General features: G+C 60.8%; 2 protein-coding genes across 11 annotated transcripts; both read right to left on the bottom strand.

The window, feature by feature from the left end:
* Nucleotides 1-3,503: 3,503 nt before the first annotated feature.
* Nucleotides 3,504-10,278, bottom strand: LOC134509617 (uncharacterized). Of its 4 annotated transcripts, none has more exons than XM_063322190.1 (5): nt 8,854-10,278; nt 8,047-8,255; nt 7,457-7,695; nt 4,697-4,751; nt 3,504-4,620 (listed from the first exon to the last, which is right to left on the bottom strand). In XM_063322190.1, the coding sequence occupies exons 1-5, from the start codon at nt 8,932-8,934 to the stop codon at nt 4,494-4,496; spliced, it is 711 nt and encodes a 236-aa protein (XP_063178260.1). In that variant the 5' UTR covers nt 8,935-10,278; the 3' UTR covers nt 3,504-4,493. The 4 variants fall into 4 exon arrangements, with proteins under 4 accessions (XP_063178260.1, XP_063178261.1, XP_063178259.1 ...); XM_063322191.1 differs by having other exon boundaries at nt 8,047-8,233; XM_063322189.1 differs by having other exon boundaries at nt 3,504-4,751; nt 8,047-8,233.
* Nucleotides 10,279-10,530: 252 nt separating this feature from the next.
* TLCD3B (TLC domain containing 3B) lies at nt 10,531-15,245 on the bottom strand. Of its 7 annotated transcripts, none has more exons than XR_010069360.1 (6): nt 14,466-14,617; nt 13,556-13,639; nt 12,735-12,954; nt 12,046-12,141; nt 10,961-11,745; nt 10,531-10,906 (listed from the first exon to the last, which is right to left on the bottom strand). XR_010069360.1 is itself a non-coding variant. In XM_063322188.1 (6 exons), the coding sequence occupies exons 1-6, from the start codon at nt 14,971-14,973 to the stop codon at nt 11,470-11,472; spliced, it is 882 nt and encodes a 293-aa protein (XP_063178258.1). In that variant the 5' UTR covers nt 14,974-15,245; the 3' UTR covers nt 10,531-11,469. The 7 variants fall into 7 exon arrangements, 1 of the variants encoding a protein (XP_063178258.1); XR_010069362.1 differs by having other exon boundaries at nt 10,531-10,810; XR_010069363.1 differs by having other exon boundaries at nt 10,531-10,864; nt 11,032-11,745.
* Between the last annotated feature and the right edge of the window lie 205 nt (nt 15,246-15,450).

Below are 15,450 nucleotides of genomic sequence, written 5' to 3'. Positions count from 1 at the left end.
ATAGCACAGGCGCTCGTAGCTACAATGCGATTGGTTATTGAAATCCTGTTTACATTGCTCAAAATCCGGCTTTCTCACAGCCTAGTTCCTCTTTGTTCTCCGAAGCAATCTTCTTCTTTCTCCTTTTTGTTACGTTGTCCTTACATGACGCAACTCGCGGCCTTCTTTGGGTACACTGCAATCTCTGTCTCTTCTGTCAAGGGGTCTACGGACCCACCATATCCCCCAACATCCCGCTGCCGGCAGGACGGCTCATCCCTCAGCTCAGCCTGGCCGCAGACTTGTTACAGCCTGGCCCTTGACCAGGGGAGGTGTCCCTGTCCCTGAGCCCAGAGTCCTGCCCCACAGGCGGCACCCTGGGGCAAAGGGCAGAAAACCAGTAGGTTCCCCTCCTTTGCAGGGTCCAAAGTGTCATTTGTAGCATCTTACCCAGCCCTTTGAGTGCCCAGAGCCTCATGTATAGGGTCAAACCCATCATTTTGAGGGTCACAACCCGTCTTTAATGACCATAGCTTTTTTTTAGAGCCACCAGCTTCATTTTCAGGGTGTAAACCCTCATTTTTTCAGGCACGAAGCCTTGCTGTACGGTCCATAGTTACAGTTACAGTGTCCAAAGCCTCATTTTTATTTTCCAAAGTCTTAGTTTGGGCTTCCAAAGCCTCATCGTAGGCTCTAAAGCACCATTTTCATGGTCCAAAGGCTCCGTTTCACTTTGCAAAAGCTCCTTTTCAGAGTCCAAAGCAGCATCTTAAGTATCCAAAGCCTCGTTTTCAGGCTCCAAAGCATGGTCTTTACGATCCAGCCAGTCGTTTTTAGGGTCCAAGACACATTGTAAGTGTCTAAACCCTCATTTCTATGGGAAAAGCCTCCTTTAAAGATCAAAGCCTCATTTTTTAGCCCCTAAAGCCTCATTTTTAGACTCCAACACCTTCATTCTAGGGCTGAAAGCCTCCTTGTTTGGGTCCAAACCCTCACTTTTAAGGTCCAAGACTTCATTTATACGTTCCAAGCCCCACTTTTAGGTCCAGTGACTCATCTGAAGGGCCCAGAGCACCATTTTTAAGGCTCAAAGTCTGATTTTGGAGGGCCAAAGCCTCATTTTCAAAGTCCAAAGTTTCATTTTTGGGACCAAATCCTCATTTTTAGCTTTCAAAGCCTTTTTTTCAGGGAGGAAAGACCCCTTTTTAGGATTCAATCCACAATTTGGAGGGCCCAAAGCCTCATTTTGAGCCTCCCAAGCCCCGTTTTTAGGGTGTAAAGCCTCAGGTTTTGGTACCAAAGTCTCATTTGAGGGCATAAAACCTAATTTCAGGGTTCAAAGCTTCCATTTCATTTCCAAAGCCCCATGTTTAAGGCTGAAATCCTCATTTTTGGGACTCAAAACCATCTTTTCCGGCCCAGAACATTTCTTTAGGGCCCACAGCTCCAACCTGAGGGTCTGAACCCAAAGGCGCAGCTTGTTGCCTGGCAACAACCGCCCTCCCCTCTGTGTCCCGCCTATGGGCCCTGAACAGCCAATCGCATTTGAGGAGGCGGGGGCAAGGCACACGATTGATGCGTAACCAACCAATCAAGCTTCAAGGCCTGCAGGGAAGGTGGCAGGAGTCAAAAACAATGCTTGGCACCCTGTGGGGGCGGGGCATGTGGGCTCCACCAATCACAGCTGGAGTTCGAGCAGCTCACAGATGATTGATAAGTGTCTGACCCATCAGTTGATGGGCGGAGCAAGGGAGAAATGCCAGGCAGCCAATGAGAGGAAACATCCTGGGCAGAGTGACAGCCCAGGCAGCCAATCAGAGAGAGCATCACCTCAGGTGACCTGCGCCTGGGCAGCCTGACCACCTGGGAGCCAATCAGCAGCCGCCTCCAGGCAGGGCAGGCCCCAACCCAGGGCAGAGTGACAGCCGAGGGGACCAATCGGAGGCAGCATCGCCTCAGGGGAAGGGCGGGTGCTGCTGCTGTGCAGCCTGAGCACCCAGGAGGAGGGCGGTGGGCTGGGCCGGGATGGGAGAGGGGCCGCTGGCTGTGGGGCCGCCCGCCATCACCTCACCCACTCCCCTCCCGCCAGCCCAAGCGACGCCGCAGCAGCCTGAAGGCTTGTGAGGAGGGGGAGGACGCGCCCCCGAGCCAATGAGTTGAGCAGGGGGAGATGGCGGTGCTGGGGCCTCCCCCTCAAAGCCGGGGGTGCCCAGGGTTGATGCTCTCCGCCCCCCTCTCCCCACAGCTGCTGCACATCATCTCCTTCCTGACGCTGCCCGACCTGCTGAGCCTGGACCCGACGTGCCGCTGCCTCCCCTCCGCACCCCTCTCCCCCGCCAGCGCCTGGCCCTGCAAGAGGGCCGCCATCCTCAACTGGGGGTCGGCCATTGCCACGGGGGCGTGGGGGTGGTGGCCCTTTGTCCCACGGCCAGTGAAGATGTCCTGGCGTCCCCCCTCCAGACGCCAAGGGGCCGTACCTGCAGAGCCTGGGCCGCGGCTGGCAGCGAGCACTGATGGCCTCCATCCTGTCTCCCCCCTCTCATGGCTACCACAAGCTGGCGCTTGCCCAGCAGCGCCTCTTCCTCCTGGGTTACAGCAGGACCCACCTCTTGCTCCGTGACTCTGGCCGTCACGCCTGCTCCTGCCAGGCCCTCTCCCACGGCGTCAGGGATGTATGCCGACCCCTCACTCCCCCTTCCCCCCCTGCCACCGCCATGCTGGCTGACCGTCCCCTCCTCCCCACAGTGACAGTGGATCCCTGTGGGGAGCCCCCCCGCGCCTGCATGCTGACGGAGCAGAAGCAGAGCGACACCCTGGAGGTGTTCGACCCAGCCGACGTCCAGCACATCTTCTGCATCAGCTTCCCCTCCTCCCTCCGCGTCAGACGGGCGGTCGTCACCAGCACGGAGGTGACGTGGACCCTTCTGCTGCTCACAGGTTTGGGGGGGGACACTGAGGAGATGGGGAGAGCACCTTGGGGTGTGGGGACACTGCGGGGAGGGGGACACACGTGCCAGATTCAGCCCCCTGACTTCCCCGTGTGGGAGCGCAGAGGAGAGGCAGGTGTACAACCTGCAGCTGACCCTATCCCTGACCCCAGCGTCATCCCTGTAGGTGCCGTGTCCCCATCGCTGTCCCCACAGGTGTCCTGTCGACACTACTGTCCCCAGCCCTGTCTCTGTCCCTCCAGGTCTCTTGTCCCCCTCCCTGTCCCCACAGGTGCCCTATGCCCAGGGCTGTGGGGACAGCGGCCACCTGCTGGGCTGGTTCCATGGCAGCAGCAGTTTTGTCCACCTCCATGTCACAGCGAGACATGGGGACACTGTCGACCCCACTGGGGGCTGGGGAGGAGCCAACAGGCTCAGTTGTGGTCCGTAAAGTTTCCTTTTAAGAGTACAAAGCCGCATTTTTAGTTTCCAACGCCTCTTTTTCAGGCTCCAAAGAGGCATGTGTAGGATTAAGCCAGTAAGTTTTAGGGTCCAAGATGCATTTTGTATGTCCAAACCCTGATTTTTATGGTCCAAACCCCTCTCTAAGGGACCAAATTATCATGGTTTTGATCCCAAAGCTTCATTTTTAGGGTACAAACCCTCATTTACAAGTTCCAAAGCCCTTTTTAAGATTCAAAGACTCATTGTCAAGCTCTCAAACAGCATTTTTAGCATCCAGCCAGTCATTTTTAGAGTCCAAGCCACATCTTGACTGTCCAAAGCGAGAGCGAGTGGCCCACATGCAGGTCCAGACGGGCCACCAGGTGGGCCCCGGGGTGGCTGGGCAGCAGCCGGGCAGCGGCGTGGCAACATGACGATGTGCAGTGCGGTGTCGCGGCAACGTGACGATGCAAAAATGTGCGTCTGCTCTCTAGAGCCGCTTGCTGGGAGACTGGCTGTGGTGGCCGCAGCTGGGTGCCTCTGGAGCGAGAGGTGCCAGCGCAGGGTCACAGCTCCAGGAGAGCTCTTGCAAGGAGCCACGGAGCACCGTCTCACTGCTGGCATCCCAAAGGTGGACACACTGCTGAGCGCAGTGGGGAGGAGGGGAGAGGTGAGCAACGGGCCGATGGAGAGGGCTCAGCCCGGGAGCCTGGGACATGCGGGGCTGCTCTGGGGCCTCGGGACGCGCGTGGGTAGCTCGGAGGGATGCAAGGGTGGTGGGGCTGGGCAGAGTTTGCGGGGAGTCGTGCCTCTCTGCCCAGCCTGGCTCACGGCTAAGCAGGTGGCAGGGGTTGCTGCGACAGGAGGCAGACGTGGGTTCTCTGTTGGCTGCCAAGGACCCTCTGGGGTTGCTGGCTCTGGCTTCTGTTTGGGGGTCTCCCAGGAGGGAATGGGGGGGCTCCCTTTGTTCCACCCTGCCCTCAACAGGCTCCCCAGCTCCTCACAGGGAGGAAAGGGGTTAACAAAAGAGGAGCAGTCAGTGGCTTTATGCCCAAGTGGACAGTGTCCCTCAAGGAGCCACAGCCCTCAAGGGACAGTGGCCCTCAATGGGACAGTGGCATCAAGTGCTCCCCCAGCCAGGGTTCAGATGACACCAAGCTGAGGGGTGCGGTCGATCCTCTTGAAGGGGGGGATGCCTCCCAGAGGGACCTGCTTGCTTTTTTCTAAAACAGGCATTTCACATCCTAGAGAGGGGGGGAAAAAAAAACACCTAAAAGAAAAAATAAAATTATTTGGTTTTGTAAGAATGATCCAAAATGGAGCAGGAGACACAGAACATAACAGACCTTTCAGCAGGAGGAACTTCAGGGAGAGTTTTCTGCCCACAAAGCACCAGAGCCCCTGGGAAGAAAAGCGCTGATGAGTACAGCCTCTGAAGACCCTTTATCCCCTCTGCTCTTCTTCCTCAGGGTTGACACCTTGTGGTTCCGCAGCTGCTGTAAACCCTTGCACACATCCAACACGGCCTGAACTACGTCACTCCCCGCCAGGTCACTAATTGTCGGCGAGTCATTTAGGGAGTGTGCACCCACTCAGGCAGCTGCCTGGATACACACGATCGTTGAGCCAGGCATGAAAAACTGCAGGATCCCTGTACTTCCGCAAGAGATGCCAAACTGGGAAATTCCTTTAGCACGATGGGAACACACACACACAGATCTCCTCAGCTGTGAGAGCTACAGCGTGAGTCTAGTGCCAAGCTGCCCTTCGATATCGGCGTTAAGGCTTCTAGTCTGACCAGCACCTGCACGGACACATGCAGCGTCCGCCTGCAGAGAGGACTCTTCGCTCTGAGACAACTTCTGTGCACAAAGCTCCCGCAGGAATAAAAGAGTTACCGGGCGCTGCAAAGGCTGATGCCAAAGGTTGCATTCAGCCTTTAGCTGCAAGACACAGGTATGATACTGCTGCGGAACATCCAGGTTGCCATTTCAGCAGCCAAAACTCAGAAACACCGGCCCTTACTTAGATATGGGTTTTATCTTCCTGGGATGTGTCACTAACCACATTCCCTCCTACCGACCTCCTTTCCTCCCGGTCTCACAGCTCTCTGAGAAATTCAGGAGAATTTGTAAAAACTGCCCTTTCTGTGTCTCTGACACAAACACTTCCCGAGCTCCCTGCCTGCTTTTGCAAACAGGCCGCGATTCCTGCCAGTTTGTTTGCCACTGAAAGAGCCAGGGAGCCCCATGGGTGCCGTTTGGGCAGAGAGGATTCCCCGTGCGGCTTCCCCGCTGCGTGGGGTTCCCAGGAGCACACGCAGCCCCGTCTGCCTGCTCCTGCCTCTCCTCCCGTCCTGCTGGCGCAGGCGTTTCTGCAGCAGCGCTGCGAGCTGCAGGAGGTGACACACAGGTTAGGGGGAACGCTGGCTGCCAAAACGACACCACTGCTTGGGCCGGGTGAGTTTTAACCCCGGTTCAAAGTTCCAGCCCCTCAGCCCCACCCAGCAGCACAGCCTGCGCTGGGGGAAGCTCCGGGAAGCCGCAGCCGTTGCTGAGCAGTGGCCAGGGAAAGGCCGTCATGAACCCACAGGGTCAGCTGCTCCTGGGGAAGTACCAGCAAAGGGATCTACTACCTCCAGATGCAGGAAACGCAGCAGCCAAATCCACCCGAAATTGTAGGAATGTGTCTGAGAGAAAATGGTCACGTGAGCCAGCCTCCCTACTATGAGAGATTAGATTAAGAGCAAAACAGGTGGTAGAAGATGGAATTAGTACATGGGAAAAACAGGAACTGAGAAGGTAGAAAACATGTTGTGCTAATGACTAAGTAATTTACTATGTGAATTCTTGTAACCAATCTGATCTGTGAATGAACTGCATGGACAGTGCGTGAACAGAGACTGTAAGCCAATCATATAGCTGCCGCTAGCGCGTGCTCTTATTGCCTGTCTATATATACTCTGTGAAAACTTGAATAAAGGGAGAACGATCATACTCATATTGAGATTCCATCGTTACTCCGGGTCCGTCTCCCACTCCGACATCCTCCGACACGAAATTACCGTGTTCCAATAAAAGAAACACATTTCTGTCAAAGCGCAGCCCTAGTATTCATCTTGGATAATTTCCTCTAGTCAAATAGGTTTTTAAACTCTGGCCTAAGTGAACAAAATACTTCAAAGCTGACATCCACAACTCCTTACAAGTCTTTCACATTCCCACCCCAGACATTCCCGAGTCTCTCTCCTAACACGCACAGGATGACAGAGATACTCGTCTGCCCCCAAGCATCCACGGGCTCTCCAAAGCCGGTGAGGCGAGCCTGGGACACAACCCGAGGGCACCGGTGAGACACAACCAGCCTGTGTTCCGGCAGCGCAGAGCCCACCACTCTCAGCAAAGACTCATCTTCGCAAAGACTCGCCCTCTGGCTAGAAGCTGAGAAGCTAGCTGACATGTGCAGAGCCAGGGGTTGCACCTCAAGCGAAACATTACTGAAAAAAAGTTGTGCAGTTAAAAAAACACCACCAAACAACCCATGAAAGCAGGAGCAAAAATCCCAGATCCTGTCCCGAAAAATAACACGCTTCAATCCTATCCCACTTGTACTCTGTCGTCCCGTAAGCCAACCACCCCGTAACCCTCGCACGCTGGAAGCCGAGAACCTGGCACCCGATAACACTGTCTCTCCCTAACGCAAGTATGTGACAACCCTTGTAGACCGTTACCCTGGCCCTGCAGAACCCCAGAACCCCGTAGCCTTAGCACCCCATGACCCTGGCACGTTGTAGCCCTAAGATATCCAAACATTGAAGACAAACTCCCTGCAGAGCTCTGCCGGAGCCTTCAGGTGGCCCCAGATCTCAGACATCACAACTTCAAGGTGGGACGGAGCCACCAGGACACTGCCAACATTCCACCTTCACGTCAACCTTCACGCCCTTAGAAAGTCCCCTGGTCAAACCCTCTCAGGGAGAAAGGCTGAGGCACTCGGAGACTTTGAACCCTCCAGCCGTGACCACAGGGCTTCAGCTCGTCATCCCTGTGTCAGAGCCACCGGGCAGGTGGCCCCGTCCTCATGCAAGACCCCCAGGGCATTTGTACCCGGCGCTGGGTGGCTGGAAACGGCCTTTGCTCTATGGGCAGGAGCTTCCTGGGAGCAGCGTCTCTCCCGGCGGCACTGGGAAACCTTCCTGGATGCCTGAGAAACAGCTCTGCACCGCTCCATCTCCCACCAAAACCAGGGGTGGAGGAAGGCTGCTCTGGTGGCCTCCGAGAGAACCAGCTCCCCTGGGCTGCTCTGCGGAAGCTCTGCAGCACGCGGTAGGTCTCCCCTCTTCTCCCTGGGGACAAAGATAAGACGGGAGGGATGGGGTTTGCTTTGCCCCCTTCCCAGGGTGCCGCAAGAGAGACCTGCCACCCAAATCACTTCTGTGACAGGGACACCACGTAGGAGCTGCAGACGCGTGTCAGGACAGCTGCGGGGAGCAGGCAAGCCACGCCGCCGTGTCCCTGGCGCTGGCGGAAAGGAGAGCTGTGGACAACGCGGGGACCCCAGGGCAGCCGGCAACCGGCAGCGGGGCCCGGCTGAAATGGCTCCCTGAGCCTCAGCCTGGGGGCTGCAGCGCGGGGCCAGCACCGGCCGGGGCTCGGCTGGGAAAAAACAGGGTGGCCCTGACGCCCCACGCACATACCCGGCTGCTGCTCCTCTGCCCATCGCTGCCCTGGGATGCAGAAGGCGGCGCTGCTGGCCCTGGCCCGGCTGAGCGGAGGGCAGGGGCCGCCCGTGAGGCGAGGACAGGCCGGCGGCCGGAGCTCCCGGAGAGGAAGGGGGGAAAGGCCGGCCGGCTGGGTGCAGAAGTGCCTGAGCTGGAACATCTCCTGGCCGCGCAGAACACAGGAGCTGTGGCGATTCCCGGTCTCCTGTCAGCCCTCGTCTGCCTCCCCGTCCCTCCCCATCCCTCCGTGCCCCTCTCGGCCATGGTTTAGCTTCCCCATACCTCCCCTGTCTCCTACTGGGTTCTGCTCCCCGTCCCTCTCTTCTCCAGGTCCCTCTTCCTCCTTCCCTCTACCCGCCCCTCTCTTTATCCTGCTCTCCCTCTCTCCTGCTCCCCGGCCCTCTTTTTTTCTTCCTCTCTCTGCCCTGCAGCCCATTGCTCTTTTTTTCCATCTCCGGCTCTTTGTCCTGATCGCCATCCCTCCCTGTTTTTCACTCTCTCCGCCCTCTTCCCTCTCCTTCTGTGTCTCTCTGCCTGTACATCCCTCTCCCTCTCCGTGCGTTTCCCTCTCCCTCCTCCCTCGTGCTCCTGTTTCTGTCGCTCTCTCCTGCTTGCTCTCACCGTGGTTTTTTATCCCGTGTCCCACTGTCCCTGTCCTTCTCCCTGTCCATCTCTCTCAGTCTCCCTCTGCTGCTCCCTGACCCGTCCCCTCCCAGCTTCCTCCATCTCTCAGCAGGGCTCCTGAGACCTTCTCGCTCTTTCTCTCTCCGTCCCTCTGCTCACCGTGGGCAGGGGGCCGCTCTTTCTGAAGTCCCCCTTTCCTCCTTCCTGCCAGGAGTCCCGTCCACTGCGAGCGCTCTCCATCTGCCTCTTTAGAAACGGTCTCGTTGAAATGTCCCTGCTCGCTGTACGGTGGTTTATCTAGTTGACCTTTAAAGGTCCCTGCCAACCCAACACATTCTATGAGAAGAGGTGAACATGAGGAGAGGAGAACATGAGGATAGAGGAGACGAGACCAGACCATCCAGTGCCACCCCCTGCCCTGGGCAGGGACACCTCCCACCAGCCCGTGTTGCTCCAGGCCTCGTCCCACCAGCCTTGAACGCCTCCAGGGATGGGGCAGCCACAGCTCCTCTGGGCAACCTGGGCCAGGGACTTCCCACCCTCGGCCAAGAATTTCTTCCTGACGTCTCCCCTCTCCCAGTTTGAAGCCGCCTCCGTTATGAAAATGCCCCTCTCAGCAGCCTTGCGTGAGGCTCCTCCCATCCCATGGACCAGTGAAGGTCAAGGTTTGTCAAGTAGCTCCTGGCTTTTTCTCCATCTGCTGCTGGTTGTTCTCCTCCAGAGTCCTGGCTCTAAGGAAAGGGTCGTTCTGAAGAAGATATGGGAAGGAATCCTTCTGAAGAAGATCCAGCATCTCCTGTAGCTCTGTAGACCTTTGAACATGAGATCAAGAAGATCCCTTGGGCCCCAGTGGAGCCCATCTCCACCTCAAGCCCACCGTAGTCCACTATTTCACCACTAGCTTCTCATCTCCCCAAGTTCTTCTCGTCATGACTGGTCTCCATCACTTCGTCTCCTGTCCTGTGTTGCCCCCACCCCTATGCAAGACCTTGGACTTGGCCTTGTTGAGCCTCCTGAGGTTTACCACCACTCTCTGGATACCACCAGCCATGCAATTCCTTCATCCATCCACGGAATCCTTATCTCGCCGACACCGAGAAGGCGGCTCTTCTCCTATTGTGGGAGGGTCTTTGCTTCCCTTGTCCCTGCCTGAGTTCCATCCACCAAAGAGATATGGGAAGAGGTCTTCTCCTTGTCCCTGCCTTCTCCTCGTCCGTTGTCACCAGTTCACCAGTGAGAAGATGGTGAGGCTCCAGGGCCCACCATGATCGCAACCATGGGCACCAGAACATCTCAGGTGTCCATGGGCAGCAGACAGACCAGAGGAGAGACACTGGAGAGTTTTGGGGTGCTTGGACCAGTCCAGGCCCATTGGGTATCTCCAGGGTGGTGTCCACTCTAAGATGGACTTTGACAAAATGATCGCCAGCACCTTCAACCGCTCCCGCTTGGATTTGCCCTTGAAACGATCTGAGTTCTGATGTCTCCATCAGTGTTGTCTTCTTGGTGTCTTCTCAGTTTCTCCATCAGTGCCATTTTCTCGGTGTCTCCTCAGTGGTCTTCTCCATCAACACCCAAGGCTGACCTTTGAGACCTCCTCAAGACCTTGTAGACACCTAGAACCAGCTGAGGAGGTCAAGCCTTGAGCCCTCCCAAGCCCGGCAGAAGACGGGGCCAGAGGTGGCCCACCAAGAGGAGGCCGGTGAAGGTGGAGAACTGGGGCAGAGGAGGGTTCCCAGTCTGGACTGCTGGGTGACGTCACGCAGTCCCCAGTGCCCTACACCACCCCCTCCCCACCCACCCACCCCCCCCCCCCCGAAAAGGAGGAGGCCATGATGTCCCCAAAGTTCTTTAATGTGGGTCAAGCCGCTGTGCCCATGGGGGAGGGGAGAGGGACACCCCCCCACCCTGGGCCACCCCCCCCGGGTACAGTGACACCCCTGGGGATGACCTGGGGTGGGTGACACTCCCACCCTGGGCACCTCCCCCTGAGTACGGTGACACTCCTGGGGACCCCCCCCGGGAATGGTGACACCCCTGGGGACACCCTGCAGACAGTGACACCTCCACCCTGGGGACACCCTGGGGATGGTGACACCCCGGGGGACGGTGACACCTCTCACCCTGGGGACACGCTGGGGATGGTGACACCCCTGGGGGACGGTGACACCTCTCACCCTGGGGACGGTGACACCCCTGGGGACGGTGACACCTCTCACCCTGGGGACACCCTGGGGATGGTGACACCCCTGGGGGACGGTGACACCTCTCACCCTGGGGACACCCTGGGGATGGTGACACCCCTTGGGATGGTGACACCCTGGGGGACGGTGACACCTCTCACCCTGGGGACACCCTGGGGATGGTGACACCCCTTGGGATGGTGACACCCTGGGGGACGGTGACACCTCTCACCCTGGGGACACCCTGGGGACGGTGACACCCCTGGGGACGGTGACACCTCTCACCCTGGGGATGGTGACAGCCCCAGCTCCAGCCCTGGGCACCCTGCCACTCCCTGGGGGCACCCATGGGTGCTGCTTGGGGGTGCCATGGCTGGGGGGGACCCATGGGGACATCAGGGTGCCCCATAGGGACCTCAGGACACCACCTCCCCCCCCCAGGATGCCCCACAGATCCCCAAGGTGCCCCCAGGACACCCCAGGGTGCCCCATAGGGACCCCAGGACCATCCCCCAGCATGCCCCATAGATCCCCCAGTGAGTCGTCCCCCCCTCCCGAGATCTCCAGAGGGGTGGGGGGGTGGGGGGCGGGCTCAGGGGGGCTGGCGGGGGGGCGGGGGCGGGGTGCGGAAGAGGCGCCACGCTCCCCGGCAGATGAGCGCGAACCAGTAGAGCTGTGGGGCCAGGAGGGCGGCGGCAGCGGCGTTGTAGGTGGGGGGCAGCGCCCCTGGCACCTGCAGCAGCGGCAGCCCCCGCTGGCGGCCGTAGGCCCAGTAGAGGTAGGGGAAGAGGAGGACGCGGCAGAGGAGGAAGGTCACCAGCAAGGCCACCCCGTTGAGCTTGTGGAGAGTCGTGTGTTGGCGCTGGTACTGCGGGGGAGGGAGAAGAGAAGGGTGAGGGGGGGACCCAGGCGTCCAGGAGGTGGGGGAGGGGGTGATATGGGGTTGAGGGACCCATGGACACGTGAGATGCTTTCCTGGAGACAGCAGAGGTTGGAGACCCCGGGGGTTGAGGGACCCACGGCCACTTGAGATGTTCTGGGGACCCATGGCCACCCCATGTTGATAGGGGGAGCCCCAGGGGTTTGAAGGACCCGTGGCCACCCAAGACGTCCTCCTGGAGCCCCAGGGGTTGGTGGCCCCACCACCCTCAGGGAAGCCCAGGCTCACCAGGATGAGGACCTTGCCGAGGCAGACGAAGGGGGTGCTGAGCTCGGCCATCAGGAGACACCCCAAGAAGAAGTCACCCTTCCCCTGGCGCCACAGCTGGGGGAACACGGCGGGGACAGAGGGACATTGAGGGGGGCACAAGGGAATAGGGTGATGTGAGGTGTCCCCAAGGAGATCCCAGCCTCATTCCTGCTCCCCACGGCCATGGGGAAGACAATAAGCACCACACGGGCATGGTGGGCCTCCATGAGCACATCCCTGCCAATGGGATGTCCATCTGTCCCATGTCCCCAAGTGTCCCCAACCCATCCCATTGTCCCCAAGTGTCCCCATCTCCATCCCCACAGCCATGGGGAAGTCACTAAGCACCATGGAGCTATGGTGGACTTCCATAAGCACATCCATTCCAAGGTGACACCCCTCCTTCCCATGTTCCTTAGCCAACTCCATGTCCCCAACCCTTTCCCTTGTCTCCAAGGTGTCCCCAATGCCCCGACGTCCTCGTCCCCATTCATGGCAGCCACCGGGAAGCAGATGAGAACCATGGCAGCATGGTGGACTTCCATAACCACATCCATCCCAAGGTGACGTCACTCCATCCCAGGTCCCTGAGCCAACCCCATGTCCCCAGCATATCCCTGTTTCCCTGAGGAGTCCCCAGATGCCCCCGCTTCCCTGCCCCCACTCACGGCAGCCACTGGGAAGCAGACGAGCACCATGGCGGCGTGGTGGAGCACCATGAGGAGGTCCTTGCGCAGGTAGGCGCCAGCAGCCGCTCTCAGGGACGGGGGAGGTGCCACCTCATGTCCTTTCACCCGTCCTCGGTGCCAGTGACACAGGAACATGGCGTAGACGTCGTAGACGAAGTAGGGGACGGCGAACTGGGGGTACGCCCCCGCTAGCCAGTGCCTGGGGGGGAGGGGGCTGTGACATCAGGGGACGCAGGCGTCTGGGGAACCCTGTGGCACCCCCTCGAGGAACCCAGGTGTCTGGGGGACCCTGGGGGACCCCAGTGTGGGGGCCCCAGGAGTTTGGGGTTTAGGGACCCTTGGGCCACCCAATTGGAGGGACCCAGGGGCTTGGGGACCCGAACTTGGGGGGCCCAGGTGGCTGGGGACCCCCGGGACATCGCCCCTGGGGGAACCCTGGCATGTGGGGACCCCAACGGGGGGGACCCGGGTGTCCACGTGACCTTGGGGACCCCAACGCGGGGGACCCAGGCGTTCGGGGACCCAATGTCACCCCCTTAGGGGGACCCAGGCATCGGGGGTGGGGGGCTATGTCACTCCCCTCCCCTCCCCTCCTCCCTCCTCCCCCCCCCCACCCCGGAGGGGACCCAGGAGCGCGGGTTAATCCCGGCTGAGCCCCCGCGCAGCTGCTCCCGCCTAATCCCCCCCCCCGCGCACGCGGGCGTCCGGGCGCTGTCCAGTGCTGAACCGAACCGCCGGGGGGGGACTCGGGGGGCACCCATGGGTGCCGGGGGGGGGTGTGTGTGTCACCCGTGACGCACTGGTCATCGATGACGTGGTGGCAGGAGGAGGAGATGATGTAGCCGGCCGTGGAGGCCATCACCGCCTGCACCGACGACACCAGCCTGGGGACACGGAGGGGGGGGGCGGGGGGACACGGACGGACACATGGGGACACGGCGGGAGGACACATGGGGACACGGGGAGGGGGACGACAACAGAGGGGACGTGAAGGCCCCGTCCCCGTCCCCACCGTGCCGTCCCCACCCCGTGCCACCTCTGTCCCTGTCGCTAAGCCGTCCTTGTCCCCGTCCCCGCGCTGTCGCCGTCACTGCCCATGTGCCGCGCTAATCCCTGTCCCCAGGTTGTCCTTGTCCCCACGCCATCCCTGCCTCCATCCCTGTCCCCATGCCGTCCCCGTCCCTGTCCCCCTCCCTGTGCTGTCCTTGTCCCCACACTGTCCCCAGCCTCCAGCCCTCCCTGTCCCCTCCCTGTCCTTGTGCCACATCCATCCCTGTCCCCACACCATCCCTGTTCCCAGCGCTGTCCCCATCTGTGTCCCCTTCCCTCCCTGTCCCCCCCCGTCCTTGTGCCACATCCATCCGCGTCTCCACGCTGTCCCTGAGCCGTCCCTGTCCCTACACTGTCCCTGTCCCCAGCCCTGTCCCCTCCCTGTCCGCGCTCTGTCCTTGTGCCACATCCATCCCTGTCCCCTCCCTGTCGCTGTGCCCTCCCTGTCCCCCCCATCCCCATCCATCCCTGTCCCCTCCCCGTCCCTGTCCTGCCCTTGTGCCGCATCCATCCCTGTCCCCATCCCTTTCCCTCCCCATCCCCGTCCCTGTCCCCCCCCAACCCTCTCCCTGTCCCCGCCCATCCCCCTCCCCGTCCTCATCCCCTCCCTGTCCCCCCCTCCCCCGTCCCCATCCCGGTCCTCCCCGGTCCCCCCGGTACCTGGCGGCCAGGATCGCGGCGTGGGGCTCGGGGCAGCGCAGCCGGCGGAGGGCGGCCTTGGCCAGCAGGAAGAGCCCGGGGAAGAAGAGGAGCCCGGCGGCCAGCGCCGCCCCGGGGGGGGCCATGGGAACCGGGGCCGAGGGGGGCGGGGCCTGACGGGGCGGGGCACATGGGGCGGGGCTGGGGGGCGGGGCTTCAAAGGGCGGGGCCTGAGGCGGGGTCGGGTCTTCCCCCCCCCCAGGCCTAACACACAGCCCCCCCCCCAGGCCTAAACCCGCCCCTGACGCCTAAACCCTCCCCTGAGGCCTGAGCCCTCCCCGCCAGGCCCCACCCGCCTAATTTGCATACATTTGCATCTCACCCTCAAAGGGGGCGTGCCTCTGGCCGTACCCCACAGCGCATGGATGCCCACAGTCCCCGCCTCCCCCTCATTTGCATACATTTGCATACGCACCGCCCCCTCCCAGGCCGCCGCGTCGCCACGGCAACGGGGAGGAGCACCGCGCATGCTCGCCGCCGCGCCTCCTGATTGGCTGCAGCGGCCGGCCAATAGGGAAGGGCGGAGCAGGAGCGTTGCCGGGCAGAGCGCAGGGAGGCGCGCCGCCGCACCGATTGGCGGGTTGCCGCGGGGGCGAGGCCTCCACGCCGCCGGCCAATAGAAACGCGCAGCGGCGGTTGCCGTGGCGACCGGGACGCGACCCTGCCCACAGCCTCGTGAATACAAACCACGCCCCCTCTCTAAGCCCCGCCCCCAGCAAGGGGGGGGGGCACCCGAAACCGGGCGGGGGGGGGGGGGGTAAATGGGGGGGAGGGGAAAAGCGGGGGGGGGGGGGGGGGGAGGGGAGGGGCGGGGGGGGGTTATTTTCGGCGGCCGAAAGGGCAGAGGTCACCTGAGAAGGTCAGGAAAGGGGGGGGGCCCCACTCGGGGAGCCCCAATATAAGGGGGAGCCCCTGGCACCCCCCGCGCCGCCCCCAGGACACTCAG

The sequence above is a fragment of the Chroicocephalus ridibundus genome, unplaced genomic scaffold (genome assembly GCF_963924245.1).
Source record: "Chroicocephalus ridibundus unplaced genomic scaffold, bChrRid1.1 SCAFFOLD_624, whole genome shotgun sequence".
NCBI classification, from domain to species: domain Eukaryota; kingdom Metazoa; phylum Chordata; class Aves; order Charadriiformes; family Laridae; genus Chroicocephalus; species Chroicocephalus ridibundus.
Note: the sequence above shows the minus strand (reverse complement) of the source record. Positions and strands in the feature narration are given on the sequence as shown.